This window comes from Lepus europaeus, chromosome 6, assembly GCF_033115175.1.
Source record: "Lepus europaeus isolate LE1 chromosome 6, mLepTim1.pri, whole genome shotgun sequence".
NCBI classification, from domain to species: Eukaryota; Metazoa; Chordata; class Mammalia; order Lagomorpha; family Leporidae; genus Lepus; species Lepus europaeus.
Genome location: NC_084832.1, coordinates 61,800,871 through 61,825,672, shown reverse-complemented (window position 1 = coordinate 61,825,672; position 24,802 = coordinate 61,800,871). Strand labels below are relative to the sequence as shown.

Here is a 24,802-nt window from a genome sequence, read left to right as displayed (position 1 = left end):
AGTTTTCTAATATGAACACATATATAGCTTTTTTTATCCTAAACGTGATACAAAGAAATTTTGCCCTTCAAAATCTTAAGTTTATTGGTTATTAGCAATACTCCTATTTTTGTGTATCATTTCATTAGATAAATTTCCTAATCAAAACAATAAAAACAGATATAATTTTCCAATAACAAATTGCTGAGCATGAAAGATAAGTCCAATACATAAAAGATTTTTTAAAAGGTGTAAAATGATAATTCCTTAATTGATACTCCAAAAGGAAGAGTTTCAGTTCAAACTGATCCAAATATAAACATAGAAACAATAAAACACAACTATGTCTAGCCCCTCCTTGGAAATGGTAGCTTAAAATAAGAAAGACATGTATCTCAGAGGTTGTATTATCTTCAGGCTTTGAGGAAATAACATTCAAATTCAACTACTCTCATGCTACACATGCTTTTTTCTGATTAAAGGGTTTTAAAAATATTAAATATTTATTTAAATATAAATAGGAAAATCATTCATAGCAATTTTTAAATAAAGACAAACTGAAATATATTCCAAAATATAATATCATATTAAAGGAATTAAGGGAAGAGCTAGAGAGAATGAAAACAAAATTATGAACCTAAAATTTAGTCAAGTAGTAGAACTTTTATACTCCAAAATTTATTTCAGTCAATTAGGGTGGGGAGGGGGTTTCTTTAAAAAGATACAACTTAAATTCATGGGTACCATAACATTAATACCACACCAAAGATACATATTTTAAAATTTATTCTTTGGTTAAAGGAATGCTTTAAAAATCAAAATGGCCCTAAAATATTTATTCTATTTCAAAGTAAAGAGCATCATTAGAAAATAAAAAACTAAACACATCCAGGATTAGACCTATTCACAAGCTTACCAATTAAATCAAATTAAATCTTGAGGGGTGATTATGAAAAACAGAAGCCCAAGAGTGGCAGAACTTACCACTGGTCTCTCAGTCAAATCCTTTTTATACATAAAGGTTAAAGATCTCCCTTTCACAGTCAAAATTAAACAGTTCTTTAAAATGCTGTATTAAGATACCCCTAACAATTTCAATTTATAAACACATATGCATATACATTTTATTTTTGTAAAGAAAGTCATATCCCAAATGCAAAACAGAAAACAATCAAGTAAGAAACAAGCTCAGTGCTGATTTGTTTTCTCTCAGTTATTACTGCCAAACCAAAACAAAAAACCCAAAGAGGCTGCCAGTACCCCAGAAGGCATTTCCGCATCCAAAGAGTTAATGGGCAGCTAAAGAGCCAGTGACCATTTGCACGCCTGCTAGGTATATTCACAGCAGCCACATTATCAGATTAAAGGAACTGCAAACAAACTGGGCTGAAACCTTTCTTTGTCCAAACCCAGCCTCTTCTTCCTGTGATGTCACATTACAAACCTAGCAAGCCTTTCTTTTTCACTTCAGAGAAAGCCCATCTCACAATACAGCTGGCAACTGTGGAAAAAGCTTCGATTCAGCAAGAGCTAACATGCTTAGGAATTTCTTTGGGAACTTTTAAAAGAGTTTTCTGCTTACCGCCATCTGGGATTCACTGCAGGACTACCAAAAAGGAAAACTTCATGTAAAAGAAGCAAGAAGTAAAAGAGGACAAACTGGGAATGTTTAAGTCTCTGAAACTCTACACTGGAAAGCAAAGCAAGATTGAGAACTTCAGCTTAAACATCCCAGAACATAAAATAACTTTAATTTCGGAATATTCACCTTGACAACTTTACAAGAAAAACAACTTTACAAGGCAAATGGTTGTTTTCCTGTCTGGGAAGGCAACTTTTCTTTAAATTTATATTCCATGGATTGGCTTCATTGATTGCATGTTTTAAAAATTGCTCGTCACTTAACTAGACCCTGGATTTATGGATTTTTCTGGAGACTTGAAAATGAGAATTTTTTCTTGTTGAAGAACCGAATGGAAACCTTATAGCAACAAATTTCATGTTTCATTTGGAGATTTCAGAGAAAAAGGAAATATTTGTAAAACCACGCCTGGGTCCAAATAATTTGCAAATAAACTGCAGGTTTTAGTGGTCACAATCTGAATACCAAAGAAGACTGCGGACAAAAGGACTTCTATGCTGTCTACTGGCCGAGCCTTTATAATGGTAAGCGCTAACAGCTCCCACTGCTCCTATGATGACTCCTTTAAGTACACTTTGTACGGGTGCATGTTCAGCATGGTGTTTGTGCTTGGGTTAATATCCAATTGTGTTGCCATATACATTTTCATCTGCACCCTCAAAGTGCGAAATGAAACTACAACGTACATGATTAACTTGGCAATGTCAGACTTGCTGTTCGTTTTTACTTTACCCTTCAGGATTTTTTACTTTGCAACACGGAATTGGCCATTTGGAGATTTACTTTGTAAGATTTCTGTGATGCTGTTTTATACCAACATGTATGGAAGCATTCTGTTCCTAACCTGTATTAGTGTAGATCGATTTCTGGCGATCGTTCACCCCTTTAAGTCAAAGACTCTAAGAACCAAACGAAATGCAAAGATTGTTTGCATTGCTGTGTGGCTAACTGTGATCGGAGGAAGTGCACCAGCAGTATTTTTTCAGTCTACTCACTCTCAGGGTAACAACACCTCAGAAGCCTGCTTTGAAAATTTTCCAGAAGCCACATGGAAAACATATCTCTCGAGGATTGTGATTTTCATCGAAATAGTGGGATTTTTTATTCCTCTAATTTTAAATGTAACTTGTTCTAGTATGGTGCTGAGAACTTTAAATAAACCTGTTACATTAAGTAGAAGCAAAATAAACAAAACTAAGGTTTTAAAAATGATTTTTGTACATTTGGTCATATTCTGTTTCTGCTTTGTGCCTTATAATATCAATCTTATTTTATATTCTCTTATGAGAACACAGAAATTTGTTAACTGCTCAGTAGTGGCAGCAGTAAGGACAATGTATCCAATCACACTCTGCATTGCTGTATCCAACTGCTGTTTTGACCCTATAGTTTACTACTTCACGTCGGACACAATCCAGAACTCAATAAAAATGAAAAACTGGTCTGTTAGGAGAAGTGACTCCAGATTCTCTGAAGTTCAAGGCACAGAGAATTTTATTCAACATAACCTACAGACCTTAAAAACTAAGATATTTGACAATGAATCTACAATATAAGCTGCCTGAATAAACCACGGGGACAGAACTTCCAAGTTTCTTCAACTGTGAAAAGTGTTCTCTTGGACAAAATATTTCTCAACTCCAAAAGAAATGAACATGTGGACATTTTAAAGTTTTTTGTGTAAAGAAAACTTGTATTCTATGTATTAAAGCATTAAAATATATTCTATTCTTGTATACATTCCATCCTATTTTTTCTGAGCCATTTTGATTTGTTCCTTCTTCATTAAAAATCTGTAAGGCAGTTCGTCAATACGACTATGATTTAAATCATGTGGTGACCATCTGCACTGTCTTTGAATTCCATTTTTATACTAATTTACTAAGTTTTTTATTCTAAATGACTTATTCATATTAGAAGTTTAAGTATTTACTATTTTTATTCAACATACATCATTTCTATTTCACTATGAATTAAAACTACTAATCTTTCTTAAACTATAATCACAAAAGAGAATAATTTGAAATAATCAAATGTTTTTGGAGTATTTTATATAAAAGTAACTTAAAATGTAGTTTTCTGTAGAATTACTCTTGACTCATTTTCTGGATGTAACAAAATTCAGTTTCAAAATGATATATGTCAATTGGGAGGGAGGAAATGTTAATTTTGCTAAGTAAATTTTTAAATCATATAATACTAACAGTGGTACATTTTAAAGATACATTAATATCACAATAAAGAAATTTAAGTCAGAAAAACACTAAAGTTAGTGAAATATAGCACTTAGCACTTATAAAGTATTTTTTACTTCCTTTCCCTCTTCTGATCATTTAAAACGAAGAACAGTTGAAAATGTTATTTCAAGTGTCAAAATGATATAAGGATACATAAGTCTTTATATATAAAACAGCATAACTGCAAAGCCAAATATCCGAGTGCAACTATATTTTCATTCCACTAAACATAAATGAAGCTATAATTTAGAAAAGAAGTGTCAACTGTACAAAGACTTTTTATTTTTCAACTTTTTTTTCTCAAAATTCAAGCAGTTCTCAAAGTAAACCAAAAAAATGTTTTCTTTTTGAGAAAAAGGACATGTAATTAAATTCAGTGATCTATCTGGTTTTTACCATTTTAATCTTTTAAGTCCTGAACACAATGTGGACAAGATTTAAATTTACTTTTTGCTATCCTCTGTGTTTGAGTTGCAATGATTTCAGACAAAGCACACTGACTTGCTAGATTAAGTAAATTAATACTCAATAAAATAACAGTGGAGTTCTTAGGGAGAGGACCCATGATTTCCCTTAGATACGCCTAAAGCAAAAATAAATCGTTCTGAAAAACCAGAACAAAACCAGTGTTACATTAGGCATGGTCCTTCCCAACCCAAGAGAAGTAACTACATACTGAAAGCATCTCTTCTTCAATTGACCTGAGGTGCCTTTATCTGATACCACACTTCAGAAAACAAAAAATACATTCAGTACTCTTAAACATGTATTTTTGCATTAAAAAAAAGCACTAATAACTTACTGATACAGAGGTAAGGAGTTGGGAATTTTTGTAACTATGAGATTTCTTAGCACTTTCCACTGCTTAAGGGTCTGTGAATAAAACCTAGCGTAAGATCATAAAGTAAGGATATTACTTTGAAATACAAGCAAGAGTCATCAGATAATTCTTCATGTGTTCACTAGAGAAACTTTTGTTGCCTCTTATCAACAGGAGGATACATGAATCAAAGTTCTGTAAGATTCTTCATAAAGTAACAGATAATCAAGACTAGTTTTCTCATCCAGAGCTTCAAATATTGACTAAATCTTACCTGTGTGGCCAAAAAGGGTAGTTGAACAAAATTGAAGTTGACTTCCTTTGTCATGGTTGTACATTAAGGTATATTACATATTCTCAAATTTTTTTCTTTCCCCTTTACTCTGAAAACCTATATTAGTATTAGAACTTTGAGATTTTTTTACCTTAAAATGATAATGCCAACTCCACTCCCACAAAACCCTGCCTACTTTTTTGAACATTTTCATGTAAGAACAGATGACCTGGGTCCAGTGGTGTGGCACTGGGTAAAGCTGCCTCCTGCAACTTGTCCCAGCTGCTTCAATTCTGATCCAGCTCCCTGCTAATGGTCTGGGAAAAGTAGCAGAAGATGGCCCTGGTGCTTGGGATCCTGCTACCCACAAAGGAGATCTGGAAGAAGCTCCTGGCTTCAGCTTGGCCCAACCTGGCCATGGAGGCCATCTGGAGAGTAAACCAGCAGATGGAAGATCTCTTTATCCCTTTCTCCTAGCTCTGACTTTCCAATAATAACCCTTCTTCCACCACATATTAACCACCTTTAAATGAACAGAGTAAGAGGAGACATTTTCCAGGTGTGGAAAAAGCTTTCCAGCATCTTAATCATTGGTTCTGAACTGAGGAATCTTTCCTGAGCAAATACCAATCAAGTAGTTAATCAAAAAGGAGAAAAATGTATGTATTGTATTACCCGCAGAGAGTTAAACAAACACCTACTTCATCGAAGACTTACAAGCAAATCTTAATATTCTACATTCAAAATGCTGAAAGTAAATTTGATGTGTAAAACCTAATTATTGATATTGATATTTAAAGAAATTAGCCACTCAGCTGAGGCAGAGAAAATGGAGCAAATTTGATATTCCCAACTGATGTTTATCAGATGTTTGATTTATGACTGGTAAATAGTTATCAAGAATTTGAAGAATTGCTTTTTGGTCCTGTGACTTTGTATCCCCGATAAAATATTTTGGCTTATGTCAATACAGTTACTACTGCCTGGAAGAACCTCTGTATTTCTCAACACCCAAACATTTTAAGTGCCTGCATGCCAATCCAACTCCATATGTCTTCACAAATGAGAAAAGATGTGACTTGGTATTCTCAGTTGTGAATGAGTTTTTGCATAGAAACAATTTTATAAAGAGTACTTAAGCATGGATGAAATCTTAATTTAGGCCGGCGCCACGGCTCACTAGGCTAATCCTCCGCCTTGTGAGGCTGGCACACCGGGTTCTAGTCCCGGTCGGGGCACTGATCCTGTCCCGGTTGCCCCTCTTCCAGGCCAGCTCTCTGCTGTGGCCAGGGAGTGCAGTGGAGGATGGCCCAAGTGTTTGGGCCCTGCACCCCATGGGAGACCAGGAGAAGCACCTGGCTCCTGCCATCGGATCAGCACGGTGCGCCGGCCGCAGCGCGCCAACCGTGGCGGCCATTGGAGGGTGAACCAACGGCAAAAAGGAAGACCTTTCTCTCTATCTCTCTCTCTCACTGTCCACTCTGCCTGTCAAAAAAAAAAAGAAATCTTAATTTAATATTAAAGTAAACTGTTTTTATAAAATTGTGTTGGGTTGGCCTGGAAACTAAATTACCCCTTTACAACATGACCTCTAAGAAATAAATTCTAAATTAAAAAGGACTAATGAATAAATTTAAGAATATAGAACACATTTAAATCAATCAAAGTATGAGGGGTCTTTAAAAAGTTCATGCAAAATATGTATTATGAAAAAACTGCATTGACTTCAAAATTATTTTGCACCGAAATAAACATTATTTTATTTTATTTTCCTAAACTTTTTGAAGAACCCTCATTTGGTGAGCAATAATATGACTTAATTAGCAATATTTTCCAGAAATTAACATGTTCATACTCTTTTTAAAAAAAATATGGTGACTGTATTTTCTTCTTTTTTAAAGGTTTTGAAAGGCAGAGTTACAGAGGCAGAGAGGGAAAGTGAGAGGGCTTCCATCAGCAGATTCACTCAACAAATGTCTGTAACAGCTAAAGCTGGGTCAAACCTGGCCAGGAGCCAGGAGTTTCCTCCAGGTCTCCATGCAGGTGCAGGGACCCAAGGATTTGGGCCATCTTCTACCGTTTTCCCAGGCCATAGCAGAGAGCTGGATTGGAAGTGGAGCAGCCAGGACCTGAATTGCCGCCCATATGGGATGCCAGCAATGCAAGCAGTGGTTATGCCACTGCGCTATGCCACTATGCCACAGTGCTGGCCCCCATGCACCTACTCTTAAAAGCACTAATTCTCAAATCACTTCTCCTTATTCTCAAATCACTTATTCTCAGATTTATATTTTATTCTTTTCGTCATCACTTTTACTTGATACCTGTCAGTTTTATGAAAGTACAAAGAATATCAATTAAGCAAAGCAGCAGAGCCAATAATAAAACAAGAAATTAACTGCAAGCAAATTTCTCCACCAAGTCTTTTCCCCTCCCTATCTCAAAAAGATTTATTCCAGTAACTTAAAAAAGAGTACAAAATTCTCTTCAGAAAATCAGTGTTCTAAATATAATCCAAGAGATAAAACTTCACAAGTAGGTTTAATTCAAGAATTTAATAATCAGTTTTCAAATTCCAAACTTGATTTACTCAAACAATCAAGAGACTTTTTAAAATATAATTAAAGTTTAAGTGAATGTTAAAATTGAGAAACAAGTGTATTGTTTACTTACACCTGACTATCAGTTAATAGCCAGAGGAAGAATGTGTCCATTATCTTCCTATCAGAATGGCTCTGGAAAACTCACAATATAGGACAAAAAGGGTCTGGAGGTCATCTGATACAACTACAGCCCAGGTTGAGAAACTGAGGAACTAAAAGGCTAAGGAACTTGCATAAAGTCACATAACTAGTTAAGGAAGTGCCTTGGTAAGAACTCAGGTTTTCTGGACTTGCTGAATTCTTTAAGGGTAGCAAGGGAAATCACACATAAAGAATAGATTCAGACTTGAGTTACAGGGCTGAGGTCATGGGAGCACTACTAGACCATGTCAACTGCTGAGAATTTGTGAAAAGTGATGAAGGATTTCAAGGAGGAGAGACATGATCAGATTTGCATTTCTTTTTCTTTTTCTTTTTTTTTTTTTTTCTGACAGGCAGAGTGGACAGTGAGAGAGAGAGAGAGAGAGAGAGAGACAAAGGTCTTCCTTTTCCGTTGGTTCCAATGGCTGCTGCGGCCTGTGTACCGAGCTGATCCGAAGCCAGGAGCCAGGTGCTTCTCCTGGTCTCCTATGCGGGTGCAGGGCCCAAGCACCTGGGCCATCCTCCACTGCACCCCCAGGCCACAGCAGAGAGCTGGACTGGAAGAGGAGCTACCGGGACAGAATCTGGTGCCCCAACCGGGACTAGAACCCAGTGTGCCAGCACTGCAGGTGGAGGATTAGCCTACTGAGCTGTGGCACAGCCAGATTTGCATTTCAAAGAGCCCTCTTCCACAGGGTAGAAATGCATTTGCCTGCAGCAAAAAGGGAAAAAGTAACTACAGTGAGAGCCACATATACAATTTTTTTTTTTTCTGACAGGCGGAGTTAGAGAGAGAGAGAGAGAGAGAGGGAGAGAGAGAGAGAAAGGTCTTCCTTTTCCGTTGGTTCACCCCCCAAATGGCTGCTACGGCCTGTGCACTGCACTGATCCGAAGCCAGGAGCCAGACACTTCTTCCTGGTCTCCCATGCAGGTTCAGGGCCCAAGCACTTGGGCCATCCTCCACTGCCCTCCTGGGTCACAGCAGAGAGCTGGACTGGAAGAGGAGCTACTGGGACAGAATCCGGCGCCCCAACTGGGACTAGAACCCGGTGTGCCGGAGCCGCAGGTGGAGGATTAGCCAAGTGAGCCGTGGCACTGGCCCACATATACAATTTTTAAAGAAGATTTATTTGTATTTATTTGAAAGGCAGAAACAGAGAGAAGGAGAGATAGAGAGATCTTCCATCTGCTGGTTCACTCCTTAAATGGTCGCATCTGCTAGGACTGGACCAGCAGTAGCTGAGCCAGGAGCTTCATCTAGGTATCCCAAAAAGGAGCAGGGGCCCAAGGACTTGGGCCATCTTCTGCTGCTTTCCCAGGTGGAAGCTTAACCTATTATGCCACATTGCCAGCCCCCATATATACAATTTAAGAGCTGTTCTTATCATTTATTTTAATTATGCCCTTTCTCCCTTATTAAAATGGGAGAAATTATTTTTAAGTGATGGTGATTATAGAAGGAGAGAATATTGTGAGGTTTCCTTCCTTTACCTTCTTTCATATTGGTGACCATGTTTCTGTGTTTCTGTGTGTAACACATCTTTAAGCATCTTTTGCAGGGCAGGATGAGTGGCAACAAATTCTTTCAGTTTCTGTTTGCTATAAAAAGTCTTAATAAACCTCACAGCAAAAGATCACAGGAAGCTCAATTTCTCTTTGACATAGAATTAAACTCTGATGCTCTGTTAAAGCAATGTGTTAAAGTAATCTATTATGTTCTCTTGATGTCTGGTAAATTCTAATTGTTCAAAAACAGCTGAATTTTTATTAAGAGCTATGGGTTATTTAAATATGTGCTTATTTTCAAAGATTTGAATAATCACCTTGTAACAATGATCAAATTTGGTCTATATTATGTCATGATTTTAAGGAATCTTATTTCAACCAGATATTTTGGATTTTGAGCCTTCTTGGCATTCTTGACAGGCATTCAAAAAATCAAAGTTTCAAACAATCTGGTCTCTAAAATTTCCAGTAAATCCTGGACTTTGGTTTTTCCAGTTTGGGCCCAACTGAAAAAATCGAAGGACCTATGTCTCTCATCTTATAGAGACACCAACTAATCAGTCTATTTGGAGTATATTAGAAGGACTGTCAAGATGTGATGTGGTACCAGACTTTAAGTTTCTATAATGGAAAATGCTATTAATACAAATGTTTGAGAATTAAAAAGTCTAATGATCTTGTGTTACTAGACATGATAGTTATCTTAATGAGAAAGCCCCAGAGGCCTAAAGGGTTAAATACTTGTAAAATCCTACAGGTGCTTTCAAAAATACTGTGAAGTAAGAAAAAAAAAAAAAAAAAAAAAAGAAGGAGAGAATATTGTAATGCTACTGGGTGAAGTTTGCAGTCCCTGTAGAGCAGTAATTCATATCTTCATACATTGCTAGTGGGAATGCAAAATGGTACAACTCTTATGGATTGGAATTTGGCAATATCTAACACACATACTCATACATATGTATATACTCTCTGACCCTGTATTCTCACTTCTAGGTATTTATCCTGAAGACACAATTTCAATATTATAAAAATATATGTGTACAAGGCTATTTATCACTTCTAGGCATTAATCCTAAAGATATAACTGTAATAATAAAAAAGTATACATGTACAAAGTTGTTCATTGCAACATTATTTGAAATTGCTAGTACTAGAAACTACCTAGATTTTTAACCATAGATTGGTTGAATAAACTGTAGCAAATATCTACAATGTAGTAATGCAACTATAACAAAAGAATGATCTCGCCGGCGCCGTGGCTCACTAGGCTAATCTTCTGCCTTGCGGTGCCGGCGCACCGGGTTCTAGTCCCGGTCGGGGTGCCGGATTCTGTCCCGGTTGCCCTTCTTCCAGGCCAGCTCTCTGCTGTGGCCAGGGAGTGCAGTGGAGGATGGCCCAAGTGCTTGGGCCCTGCACCCCACGGGAGACCAGGAGAAGCACCTGGCTCCTATCTTCGGATCAGCGCAGTGCGCAGGCCACAGCACGCCAGCCGTGGCGGCCATTGGAGGGTGAACCAATGGCAAAAGGAAGACCTTTCTCTCTGTCTCTCTCTCTCTCACTGTCCACTCTGCCTGTCAAAAAAAAAAAAAAAAAAAAAAAAAAAAGATCTCAACAAACTGATATGGAATGATTCCAGAAAGTGCTGTCAAATGCAAAAAGCAAAGTGAGGAAAAGCATACATAGTATATGTACCATATGTGTGAAAGGCAGAATAAGAAAACATATGTAGTATTATACAAAGAAATCCGATAAACCAGAAAACAAGGGCAGGGGTAGGGAGTGAGGTAAAAAATATATTAGAATATGACTCTTTTCTGATTACACCTTTTTGTATAGGCCTTATTTAGGGGAATATGTTAATGTTGTACATTAGGAATTGGCAAATATTTTCCTCCAGGGTCAGGCAGTAATCATCTGCAGGCTCTATGGTCCTATTACAACTACTCAACTCTGCATTGCCATGTAAAAGCAGCTACAGACAAAATACAGATGAGTAAGGCAGCAGTTTTTCCAACAAAACTTTATTTACAAAACCAGTGGTCAGCCTGTGGGCTATATGTGCTGTTCCTATTATTCAGAATAAAAAAATTAAGACTGGGATGGGAGACAGAAAAAAAGACCCCAGAACTTCATTTATCTTGGTGCCTGGCACATAAGTGGTCTCATTAATTACCTGTTGAATGAATGAACTTTAATGTTCTATCAAAAGGGGGATATAAGTTTACTCAGTACTTTCCTACAAACTAGTATAACTTTCGTTAACTCCTTTTAACCTGTGTTGATCTCTTCATCTTTAGTGAAGGCTTTTGAACTATATACTACGGAAGATTCCTTTTACATCTTATGATTCTCTTCTCAGTTGGGAATTTCATCTATTCCCTCCTTTTAATAACCACTATCAATACTGTTCCCATGTCATATTGGGACTACAGCAATTATTTCCTCACTCAGCCTCCTTGTTACTTCCCTTCAATCCCAAACAGGACTGTTCAACCATTTTCACCTATTAAGTCACCACATTATGCTTGTCACTGAATGTCTGGTTTTAAAAGCTGTCAGATTCCCCATTGAAGATGAAAGGGAAAGTCCACTTTCAAAGTTCAAAGTTCTCCAAAATATGAACTTGACCTACTTCGTGTTTTAGTTTCTTTTCTGACTCCAAATAAGACTCCTCTACTTCAGTTTGTGATCAAAAGGACAAGTAGTAGGACTCTTTTCCTAGCTCTCACTTAATTTTTTTTTAACTTATTTTAATTCCATTTTCTAAGAACTTGTTTTTTTTTTTTTTTGTTTGTTTGTTTGTTTGTTTTTAAAGATTTCTTTATTTGAAAGGCAGAGTAACAGAGAAGGAGACAGAGAGAAAGTGAGTGATCTTCTATCCACTGGTTCATTCACAAAATGCCTGCCCACAGCCAAGGCTGGGCCAGGTTGAAGTCAAGAGCCAGAAACTCCACCTGGATCTCTCATGTGGATGGCAACAACTTGAGTACTTGAGTCTGCTGCCTCCAAGGCACAATAGAAAGCTGGACTGGAAGTAGAGTGACTCGAACAAGGCATTCTGAAATGGGATGTAGGTATCCCAACCCATAGCACCACAATGCCTACCTAGTCCCTCTCACTTTATTGATTCCAGACATTTAGGCAGACCACATGTTCTTTAGCTGCCACTTGTCCAGTCCAGAAACTCACTCTGCCCTCTTCTTTGTTAAAACCCTTTTCATACTACAAGGCTCAACTCAACTTCTAGTCTAAAAATCTTATTTGATAATGCTTATTGTCTGTATCTCTTAATTGGTATTTATTTACTGCTTCTATTATTTACCTTTTTACATGGGTTATAGCTTAACTTCCTCACTAAACAAATAAAGCTTCTTGAAGAAAGGCAATAATATAGGATTGAGATAGGGAAGATAGAGATTGGAAGGAAGAGGCCTAGTGTTAAGAACAAATTAGTATAGAGTTGGTCTTCTGTGTATAATTGAAAATGGATCTCAGTGGAGAATGGGTCTGAGAATAGGAGAGGGAGGAGGAGGAGGGGAGGGAGGGTGGGTATGGTGGGAAGAATCACTATATTCCTAAAGTTGTATTTAGGAAACACCTGAAGTCTGTATTCCTTAAATAAAAGGTTTTTTTGGGGGGAAAAATAAATTAAAAAAAAAAAGAACAAATTAGATGTCATTTACCTGCCATGTTAATTCTACACAATCAATGCCCATCTATATTTATAGACTTAATCTGGATATTTATCACTATTGTTAATAAATGTCCTATACTTATCTACAAAAATATAGAGAAAATAAAGATTGCTCTCCCGCCCTGCCCATCAAATCCATCACTCATTTAATTCTATAAAAGCTCTAGGAAAAAAGGCAAATTTTTTGGCATTATTACTCTGACTTGAAAATTCAACTCTTATAGAGTTATCATTACAACTCTTATTACCTGATTCATCGACTTTAAATTGTACCTGTTTAATTACCACCACTTAGATGAGGTCAAACAATTGCTAAAATAAACCACTTTGCTCTAGAAGTCTTTCATTATGGAACTGACTTCTTATTTGGAACAACTATTTTCTAGGCCTGCTGCATCCAAGGATTTTTCCCAATTTTTTCTTTCTACACTGCTGTAATAATTTCACTTTTTCTTGGACTGCATGATATCTCCTTTCTTGAATTCCTTTTTCATTTTTCTAAAACAGGTTCTCTAGTAACTTCATGTCAGAAAGAATAGCCAAGAGATAAACTTGCAAGTCTGAAAATCATTTCATTTTGCCTTCATGTTTGACAATGTAAATCAGAGAAATAATTTTAGGTCAAATATCCAATATTCCTGGGGAGAGCAATTAGTCTAGCAGTTAAGATACCTATGTCCCCATATCTGAGGGCTAGGTCCTATTCTGGCTCCTACTCCTGATTCCAGCTTCTTCTGCTAATGTAGTCCCTGGGAAACAACCACAGTAATTGGGTTCCTGCTACCCATGTGGGAGACCTAGATTGAATTCCTGGTTCCTAGTTGGTCTGGCCCACCTCTAGCCATTGTAGGCAAAAAAAAAAAAAAAATCAGTATTCATAATGAAAACTATGTTGCTGATCTGAATCTTAGTGCCCTGTAAATAACACTGTTTCTCTCTGGAAGTTTTAGAGTTTCCTTGTTATTTTCAGAATTTTGATTTTTCTACCAACATATATCCATATTCATTCATTATGTATAACACTATAGGAGTTTTCCAGCTGAAACCTCCTAGTTTTCTTTAGTTTTGGAAATGTTTCTTCTGTTGCTTTTTATTATTTTCTCTTTTCCATTTTCTCTGGTCCTTCACAGAGGGGCCCCAAAATACCAAAGTAAAGAGCTATATAAACTAACGTCACAATAGTTTAGAGCATTTTCCTCTTAGTAAGAATTATTTTTCATATGTCTTTCCTTTATCCAAGTCTGTTGCAGAAGTCTGAAACAGAAACTGTTACCTCAGTTTCTGCTCAGCTTCTCTCTTTGGTACCATCAGGAAACCCTAATCCTGTATGTGTATGCATATATAAAATTTAGGGTGAAGAAGAGGTATGCATGTACAAATGGTTCACAAGTTAAAATGGTCTGACTTGCAATTCCTAAACTTTATGATGGTGTGGAAGCAATACACATTCAGTAGAAATCTTACTTTTGAATTTTGGATTTCCCTGGGCTATTGACATGTAGTATAATACATTCCATGATGTTGGGCAGCAGCAGCTCAGTCAGCAATGCTATAATAAAGTATTGTGGTGCTACCATGGCTGGTATGCCAGGTATAGTGAATGCATTTTTGACTTATGCTATTTTCAAATTACAAAAGGTTTATCAAGGCTAACTGCATCTTAAGTCATGGAACATCTATAACCATAGTTTGTGTTCTACACAACAGCATAGTCTTCAACCTGATCTCTGCATACCAAGCTCAGGGCTATGTCCAGAGGAGCATCTTGCTAATTCATTAATACAGATGGAGGTGCATTTTCCTGATTCTTATAGGCTGCTATGGCCTTAGATGGGAGAATGGTCCAGGTTTCTCATGTTCTTAAAACATGATTCTCAGATCAGCAGCAGTAGCAGCACTGCCTGGAAACATGTTAAAAATACAAATTCTTGGCCTTTACCCTGAAGACTTTGGGGTTGGGCCCATCCATGTGAGGTCTGTGCTATAACAAGCCCTCCAGATGTGCTATATTTATGCTAAAGTTTGAGAACCATTGCCAGAGGGTACTTAAGAAAACTCTCCTGATTATTGCCCCATTCACTGTGTCAGCTACTTGGAGCCTGGAGGCTCTCTAAGACTTCCACTTCCACTGGAGATCTTTCCAGTATGAGTTCAGTGCTGTCTTTCTCCACCATGACTTTCATCAATACATTCCTCACTTAATTTATATTCTCAGAAATGAATCAACATTAGTGGGTGCTGTGGTAAATGTTAAGCCACTTCTTCGGACAGCCACATCCCATACTGTAGTGCTGGCTCCCATTCCAGCTCCACTGTTTCCTATGTAGCTTTCTGCTATTGCACCTGCAAAGGCTTTGGATGATGGCCGAAGTTCTTGGACCCCTGCCACCCACAATGAAACTCAGACTGAGTTCCAGGCTCCTGGCTTTGGCCTGGATCAGCACCGGCTATTGCAGGCATTTAGGGAATGAACCAGTGAATAGGAGATCTTTCTCTGTCCCTCCTGCTGTGTCACTCTGCTTTTAAAGAAACAATTTTTAAAAGAAGAATTAATATCTCTACTTCTCTCCTTGGTTTTTCACTTCATAATACTGCTTGGTGTGTGTGTGTGTGTGTGTTTTACAGAGAGAGAGAGAGACAGATATTCTTTTCTATCACTTTAAGATTTGGGAGGAAAAAATGTAAAGGTGTGTGGTAAGTCTGGTAGTGTGAACGAGAAAACAATTTATACAAGAAAAAGTCACACTACTTAAATCCCTTTAGTGTTGGCCAGCGCCGTGGCTCACCAGGCTAATCCTCCACCTGCGGCGCCAGCACACTGGGTTCTAGTCCCAGTTGCTTCCCTTCCAGTCCAGCTCTCTGCTGTGGCCCGGGAGTGCAGTGGAGGATGGCCCAGGTCCTTGGGCCCTGCACCCACATGGGAGACCAGGAGGAAGCATCTGGCTCTTGGCTTCAGATCGGCGCAGCGCGCCGGCCGTAGCAGCCACTTGAGGAGTGAACCAATGGAAAAAGGAAGACCTTTCTCTCTAACTCTGCCTGTCAAAAAAAAAAAAAAAAAAAATCCCTTTAGTGTTGCTAAACAATAATAAACAAAAGGCTTCTTTATCAAAACAGTATAAGTCCTGATATTATAAACAACACAATCTTCATTTTCTTTAAAAAGACTAATTTTCCAATTAATTTTACCAATTATTGTTACCTCATATTTTAATAGAACATAAAGGCCTATGAATCATTTATTGTAATTCTTTTTTACTTAATTTTTAAAATTTATTTTCATTTTTATTTGAAATGGCCCAAGGACTTGGCAGAGGGCTAGGCCAGGCCAAAGCCAGGATCCCAGAACTCTATCCAGGTCTCCCACATGGGAAAAGCCAGACTGAGACTCGACACAGGCATTCCAGTATGAGTTTACAAGCATGCTAAGTGGCAACTTAACCCTCTGTACCAAATTCCTGCCCCTGTAATTCTTCACTTTAAAATAAGGAACTTTAGGTACAGGTGTTGGGCATGGCAGTTGACATGCTGCTTGGGATGCCCACATCCTCTACTGGAGAGACTGAGTTTGAGTCCCAGCTCGGCTTTTGATTCCAGCTTCCTGCTCATATGCACCCTGGGAGGCAGCAGAAGATGGTTAAAGAACTTGGGTCCCTGAAACCCACATGGGAGACCCAGACTGAGTTCCAGGCTCCTGGCTTCCTGCCTGGCCCAGCCCTGGTTGTCATGGGCATTTGGGGCTGAGACAGGATACGGAGGATCTCTGGTTGTCTCTGCCTTTCAATAAGTAAACAATAAAATAAAAGAACATTTATTTTTTATTTTTTAAATAGAAAGCTTTTATTTAATGAATATAACTTTCATAAGTACAACTTTTGGATTATAGTGGTTCTTCCTCCCATTCCCAAACCATCCCACCTCCTACTCCCTCTCCCATTCCATTCTTCATTAAGATTCATTTTTAGTTATCTTTATATAAAGAAGATCAATTCTATACTAAGTAAAGATTTTGACAATTTTTACCACCCAGACACACAAAGTATAAAGCACTGTTTGAAGACTAGTTTTACTATTAATTCTCATAGTACAACACATTAAGGGCAGAGGTCCTACATGGGGAGCAAGTGCACAGTGACTCCTGTTGTTGATTTAAAAATTGACACTCTTAAGAACATTTATTTAATCACATGAGTGAAAATATTTACACTGGAGGCAGGAATTTAGCACAGCAATTAAGATGCTACTTGGGATGCCAGTATCCCATATCAAAATGTCTGAGTTTGAGTTTAGTCTACGCCCTCAATCCCAGTTTCCTGCTAATGCATACATGAGAGACAGCAGGTGACAGATCAAGTAATTAAGTCCCTGCCACTCACATGGAGACCTCCTGTGTTCAGGCTGGCCCAGCCTCAGCTGTTGTGGGCATTTGGGAAATGAACCCACGGGTGGGAGATTTCTGTCTATCATTCTCTGTCTTTCTGCCCTTTAAATAGGTAAAATAATTTTAAAATTGTTTTAATTCATACTATACTAAAATGTAGGTTTAACTGAAAGTTTTGTTGAACTGAAGCAGTTTAATTAGAAATGAATACTAGTTAAGACTCAGCATTAAAATATTGTATTACGTGACTTACATGTAACATATATAATTTTTGCTTATTACCACAGTAAGTGGTTTCAAATTGTTCGGCAAAAATTACTTTATGTTGTGGTCTCATAAGACTTCTTCAGATGAAAAAGACTAACACAGACATAATTTAAAACCATCTTTGCTCCTGACTGAAGAGAAGAAGAAAAAAAGATATGTGTTTTAAAAAAAGAAGAGGACAAGTTTACATAGTTTTTGTATAGGAGATTATAGAGTTGTTCCTAGGGAAATAACCACAAAGGCTAGGGATATCATTTTTACATTATCACATCAATCCTTATCAGTCTCTAACTGGCCCCCCACTCCAGGACAGTTAGTCTTCATTGGAACTGAACAGTGAAAAGTTTATTCTCAAAAGACCATGTTTAAACATGTGTATCCAACTAAAATAGAAGGTGATCTAAAGTCTGTAGTATTGGGGCCAGAGCCGTGGTGTGGAGGGTTAAGCCACTGCTTGTGAGGCTAGCATCCCATATCAGGTGCTGGTTCAGGTTCCCTGCTATACTTCTGATCCAGTTTCCTGCTAATGCTCCTGGGAAGGCAGTAGAAGATGACTCAGTACTTTGGCCCCTGCCACCCATGTTGGGGATTAGGATAGAATCATGGCTCCCAAATTTGGCCTGGTCCAGCCCTGGCTTTTATAGCCATTTGGGAAATGAAGTAGTCAAGGGGAGATCTCTCTCTCTCTCTCTCTGTCACTCTACCTTTCAAATAAACAAATAAATAAATCTTAATTTTAAAAGTACATAGCATTGAGAGTTCCCACTATTGCTATTTATGGATAATGTAAATGATTTCATTTTCAAGAACAACAGGGGCTGGTGCTGTGGCGTAGCAGGTAAAGCCGCTGCCTGCAGTGCTGGCACACCATATGGGCGCTGGTTCGAGTCCCTGCTGTTCTACTTCCAATCCAACTCTCTGCTATGTCCTGAGAAAGCAGTAGAAGATGGCCCAAGTCCTTGGGACCCTGTACCTGCATGGGAGACCTAGAGGAAGCACCTGGATCTTGGCTTCGGATCAGCCCAGTTCTAGCAGTTGCGGCCATTTAGGGAGTTGAACCAGCAGATGAAAGACTTCTCTCTCTGCTTCTGCCTCTGCCTCTCTGTAACTCTGCCTTTCAAGTAAATAAGTACATCTTTAAAATTATGACTCATATGTTAGTAAAATACAAGCCACTTCACTTCTCTCTTTCTCATTCTAATGCTTAAAAGAAAAAAATCCAGATGACAAGAGTATAAAAACTAGCATGACTTAATATGTAAATAAAAAAGCTTTTAGACAAATTATCTTAAAATATGAAAAAGATAATAAAAATGACTAGGTAGAGGTGCAAAAAAGGAAATGAATTCAAAGGATAGCTAAACAAATTTCTGTTAGTCTTTGAAAAATTTTTAGAATATAACCAAAATCTTAAAGAGAAATTCTCTTTTATATTTTAATGGAGGTAAGAAACACTGAAACTTAGCAAGAATAATAAAAAGGAAAGGGTAAGAAATGAACGCAGCTGTTTCCTATTCTACATTTCCTTATCATGTTCTAAATCTAGCACTTACAGGAAGACACCAAAAATATTTTTGATATTTAGCTATTTCTGACAAAAGTACAGAGCAAAACCACAGTAAATTAATAAAACCACATATGCAAGGGCAACAAATATGCATACTAAGATGACTGGGTTGTGACAGTTCAGAATTTTTAAAATACTTAGAAAAAAGAAATGCCAAAAAGTTGTTCTATCTAATAATTAAATGTGAATTTGACAATTTTAAGAATAACTGCCCTAGAGTGGTTCTAAATTTTTACTAAACTCACTAGTTAACAGCAACCTCTTACTCTGCTGGAGAAATTCAGGAGCTACATCAGTTAGGATATATATTTCATAAAGTATTTCTTTTCTTTGTTTTATGCATATCCAGAGTTCCAGAGCCCTTCCTTATTATTCCAGTTCATATGACTACAAGTTTAGAAGAAAATTCTAAGATTATATTCAAGTAATTGTCTAAATCATGATCTTGTACACGTGCTTCCATTGCCCCAGATTGAGTACAGAAGATAATTCCTAGCTATTCTTCTACAGTTGCCGTCTCCCTTCTTGTTTGTACTTGCAGAGTGAACTAACGCTGCCCTCAGGGAAATCACTGACATGAATCATAACTAAAGCAAAATAACCAATTCCAGCTGCACTGAAACAGCGAGCAGGGCCCACACTTAACAACGTGGGGCTCAGGGCCACCTCTTTCCCGTGGATCCTTTCCATTTTGAGAAAGCGATAGCAGTAGAGGATGGTGGGGTGCAGGAGAAAAGTTCTCCACACTTACAGTGAACCAGGATAAACATGTCCAACATAGTTTAATTGTAGTCTCCCTCTCTGTCTTTAAGAAAGCACTGCAGAGTTGAGGAAAGGGAAGGAAGCAATGAAGTGTTCTTACAAATGTTCATTTATTACTCACAACTCTGAGACATAAGTATTATCATCCTCACTTTAGAGACAAAGAAACCTAAGATCCAGAGACAGAACTTGCTCAGAACCACACCCAAGCAAGTTACATGACATTTTTGAACCTCAGGCTTCTTATCTATAAAATAAGGAAAGGAATGTTTATCCTCCCGGTGTCTGTGAAGATTAAATGAGATCTGGTCATGCAAAGCCCAGGCTTCTTCTGCTACGGCATAGTAACCCTCACCAAGAGGAAAACACATACTGATAAAACACGAGGAAAGAAACTAATCATGACGATGCACATACCAAACAGTAAACCAACATACACAAAGAAGGCAGTACAGAGGTTAAAAGTGCAGTCTCTGTAACCAGATAGCCGGAGTTAAAAATTTTGGCTCTGACACCAACTGGCTTTGTGGAGAAGGGATGATTCCTTAATTTTCTTTGCCTCTGTTTTTTCATCGTGAAACAGTCCCAATGATAATATTTCAGAGTTGTAAGAAGCATAAGAGTTAACACATTTTTAAAACACATTTACTTAAAAGTTGGAATTGAAACAGAGTATCTAGAACTCAAACCAGCCCTAAGGTGTCCCAAGCAGTGGCTTAATCCACTGTGCCACAACGCTGGCCCCTAATGAGATAACACATTTAACAGTTTCTGTATCACAACACATCTATCAACACTACCTGCAATTATTCCTTTAGACTAAAATGTCATATGTATAAGTGAGGATCATTTTGATGCTAGTCTGTATGACAACCAGGGAAGAGTCCAAAGAAGTAAACAGATCTTTTCTAACTACTTGTTAAACCAAACTTCTCTGAGCTAACTAAAGGACATTCTTGAGTTGCTGTTTCTTGTTTTTAAAGATTTATTTATTTGAAAGAGTTACAGAGAGACAGAGAGAGGAAGAGACAGACATAGAGATCTTCCATCTGCTGGTTCACTCTCCAAATAGCTGCAATAGTCAGGGCTGAACCAGGCCAAAGAGCCGGGAGCCTCTTCCAGGTCTCCCACATCGGTGAAGGGGCCCAAGCACTTGGGCCATTTTCTGCTGCTTTCCTAGGTGCATTAACAGGGAGCTGGATGGGAAGTGGGGCAGCTGTTATGCTGCCCATACAGGATGCCAGCATAACAGGGTAGCAGCTTAACCCACTATGCCACAATGCTGGCTCAATGAATTATTGTGTTTTTGTTACAAAAAAAAAAAAAAGAAAAAGGATATTTATTTGCTAATTTGAAAGGCAGAGTGACATAAAAACACAGAGAGAGATCTTCCATCTGCTGATTCATTCCCCAAATGCCTGCAACAGTCAGGCCTGGACGAGGTCAAAACCAGCGGCCAGGAACTCCATCTGGTTCTCCCACATGAATGGCAGGGGCCCAAGTATTTTAGACCATCAACTACTACCTCCCCAGGAACATTAGCAAGGAGGTGGATCAGAAGTTGAACAGGGGGCTGGCACTGTGGGTGCATGCAGTAGGTTGATTCTCTGCGTGTGGCACTGGCATCCTATACAGGCACCAGTTCTAGTCCCAGCTGCTTTTCTTCCAATCCAGCTCTCTGCTATGGCCTGGAAAAGCAGTAGAAGACTGCTCAAGTCCTTGGGTCCCTGCACCCACGTGGGAGACCTGGAAGAAGTTCCTGGCTCTGGATCAGACCAGCTCTGGCCACTGAGGCCATTTGGGGAGTGAATCAGAGGATAGAAGACCTTTCTGTATCTCCCTCTCTCTGTCTGTAATGCCACCTCTCAAATAAATAAATAAAATGAAGGGGAAGGGGAAGGGGAAGGAGAGGAAGAAGGAGAAGGAGAAGGGGAGGGGGAGGAGGGAAGGGGAGGTGAGAGTGGAAGGGGGAGAAGGAGAAGGAGGAGGAGGAGGGGAAGGAGAAGGAGAAGGAGAGGAGGAGAAGGAGAAGGAGAGGAGTAGAAGGAGAAGGAGAAGGAGAAGGAGAAGAAAGAAAGTCCAGCAGCCAGGACTCAAACCAGTCTCTGATTTCTGTTGCTTGTCATGGCAAGCAGCAGCTTAATCCACTGCATACAACAGCCATGAATTTTTTTTTTTAGCATCTCTGAATTTCTTTATTTCTTTGAGCTAACTCATGAATAAAGTGGTAATGTATACAGTATAGATGGTGTGATGAAGATGGGTGACCTGAACAAACAAATCATGAATAGTCCTCCACAGGGAACTTCAGTCAGTAATCCTTCTGTGTTTCACAGTGTTTTAAATGTTAAAAAGGGGCATATGTATAGAAAAAAGAATAGATTTAGGGGTTAAATACATCACTTGAAGGAAAGCTTAGATGTGGAAAAATCTTATGTTTAATACTATAACACAGCTGGGAATAAGAAATCAGGCATACAGAAGCATCTAATACAGAGAAGACCTGAATCACAGTTATTTCCATTTCTTTGGATTTTCTGCTTCTTGTTGTTTTTATGGTAACATGCACAAGTCTATTTAATGTCTCATTTAAAAATTTATGACAGTTATTAAGTTGAGCTCATACTCTTAATTTTTAAACAATCACCTATTTATATTTCAGTAGATAATTATTTATATGTACTATCTTTTTCTGTATATCTATATTTTTTAATGCTCTTTAGAATTCAGAACTTACCATTTATATTTCTCCCTCTTATACTGTTCCATAAGCCTGACTACACATTATAATGGTAATAAAAGCAGTGTGAATGACTTAACAGAAACAAAGTGGGACAGTGATGGAGCACTTTACTATAAACCAGCACAGAATTTGAAACTAAACTAATCTGGTTTCAAATGGCAAATGAGTGACCTCAGACAAATTACTCAACTTTCCTCAGCTGGTTTATACCGTTATAAAATGAAAACAGAATTATCAACTTCTCAGAATTATTATGAAAATTATATCAGGCAAATTCTTCTGGTGTACAGCATACTGCAGCTGGTCAAGAAATATTAGCTTTTTCCCTTTTTATTTAAGATTTATTTATATATTTGAAAGGCAGAATTACAGAGAGAAAGGGACAGACAAAGAGGGATAAAGAGGTCTTCTACCCACTAGTTCAATCCCCAGTTGCCTGAAACAGCCAGGGCTGGGCCAGGCTGAAGCCAGGAGCCCAAGCACTTGGGTGATCCCCTGCTGCTTTCCCAGACACATCAACAGGAACGGCTGCTAGACTGGAGCAACCAGGATTTGAACAAGTGTTCATGTGGAATGCCCACGTAACCCACTGTGCTACAGTGCTGGCCCCTACTTTTCCCTTTCTATTCATTACTAATTAGTTCCTGGATAGGATGCAGATATTCTCTTTCCTCACTTGCAAACTAGAGTCTTGCCTTCACTTTTAACTTTGCAGTTAAAGAACAAACAGGGTATTTCATTTCAAAGTCCTACAAAATGATATTCATCCAGAATCAGTCTTCTAGAATCTTGCTAAAGAGTGGCCCACAAACCAGGAACTCTGAATTACCAAGGAGCTTGTTAGAAATGCTGACTCTTGAGCCCTACCCTAGACCTACTTGCTAAGAATCTGTATTTTCATAAGCTCCCCAGGTAATTCCTGTGGACATTAAAGTTTGAAAAGCACTACTAAAAAAAAATAATTCTCAATTTGGAAGAAAAGAATTCTGTCAATTCAGTTGTTCCCGAAACCTAAAAGGACAAAGGCCATGTAGAATAATGCATATTTATTTAGGAGAGCAGGCTAGAGGCAACAGGTGCTGTGAACTGGTAGAATCTGAAACACTGAGAAATAACAACTCACAGGGAAAGGGGTTAAAAAGGCAGGGGAAACAAAACACCAGGCAAACAGCACAATATTCTCCAGCGGCAAATGAGGAGTCCAGTGCACAAACAATTGAATAATGTTTATAAAGATGTCCTTAGTTCAAAAGGTAGCTTGAATATTCTCTGCTGAAGAAAAAAGGATGACTTTACTATATTTCAAGATATCCCTCCAAAAAGTATGTGTGTGTACTCATGCACACATACTTTTAAAAAATTAGTGAATAAAGTTATCTGATACATACACTTTTGTACAATATCTCAACTACCAGAACTATTTTTCATTTTTAAAGATTTATTTATTTATTTGAAAGGCAGAGTTAGAGAGAGAAGGAGACAGAAAGAGAGAGAGAGAGAGATCTTTCACGGGCCAGCACTGTGGTATAGTGGGTAAAGGCACCACCTACAGTGCCGCCATCCCATATGGGTGCTAGTTCGAGTCCCAGCTGCTCCACTTCCGATCAAGCGCTCTGCTATGGCCTGGAAAAGCAGTAGATGATGGCCCAAGTGCTTGGGACCCTGCACACACGTGAGAGACCTGGAAGAAGCTCCTGGCTCCTGGCTTCAGATCGGCCCAGCTCCAGTTGTTGTAGCCATCTGGAAGACCTCTCTCACTCTCTGCCTCTGCCTCTCTGTAACTCTATCTTTCAAATAAATAAATGAATATTTTAAAAAAAAAGCAAGCAAAGAAAGACATCATCCATCCACTAACTCACTCCCTAAATGGCCACAATGGCCAGGGCTCAGCAAGTCCAAAGCCAGGAGCTTGGAAATTCATCTGTGTCCCCAATATGGATGGCAGGAGCCCAGTTATTTGGGTCATCTTACTCTGCTTTTACAGGCACATTTCCAGGGATTTGGAAGGGAAGTGGAGCAGCTGGGACTCAAATCCATGCCCATTTGGGATGCCTGTGTTGCAGGTAGCAGCTTAACCCACTGTACCACAATGTCAGCCCCCAGATTTTAATTTTTACAAGGTTAAAAACTCTATAACATAACTTAGAAGGCTAATTGAACATTCATCTACCACTGCCAATTCTGGGTCC

The 24,802-nt window shown here is 38.4% G+C and overlaps 2 protein-coding genes across 3 annotated transcripts in view; one reads left to right on the top strand and one right to left on the bottom strand.

The window, feature by feature from the left end:
* The window catches only part of RB1 (RB transcriptional corepressor 1), a 157,430-nt gene that overhangs the window by 52,435 nt on the left and 80,193 nt on the right, over positions 1 to 24,802 (bottom strand). The gene's annotated exons all lie outside the window — the stretch shown is intronic.
* Positions 1,332 to 3,357, top strand: LPAR6 (lysophosphatidic acid receptor 6). Its single transcript, XM_062194187.1, has one exon. It carries the CDS (start codon positions 2,116 to 2,118, stop codon positions 3,175 to 3,177), a length of 1,062 nt encoding a protein of 353 aa, XP_062050171.1. The 5' UTR covers positions 1,332 to 2,115; the 3' UTR covers positions 3,178 to 3,357.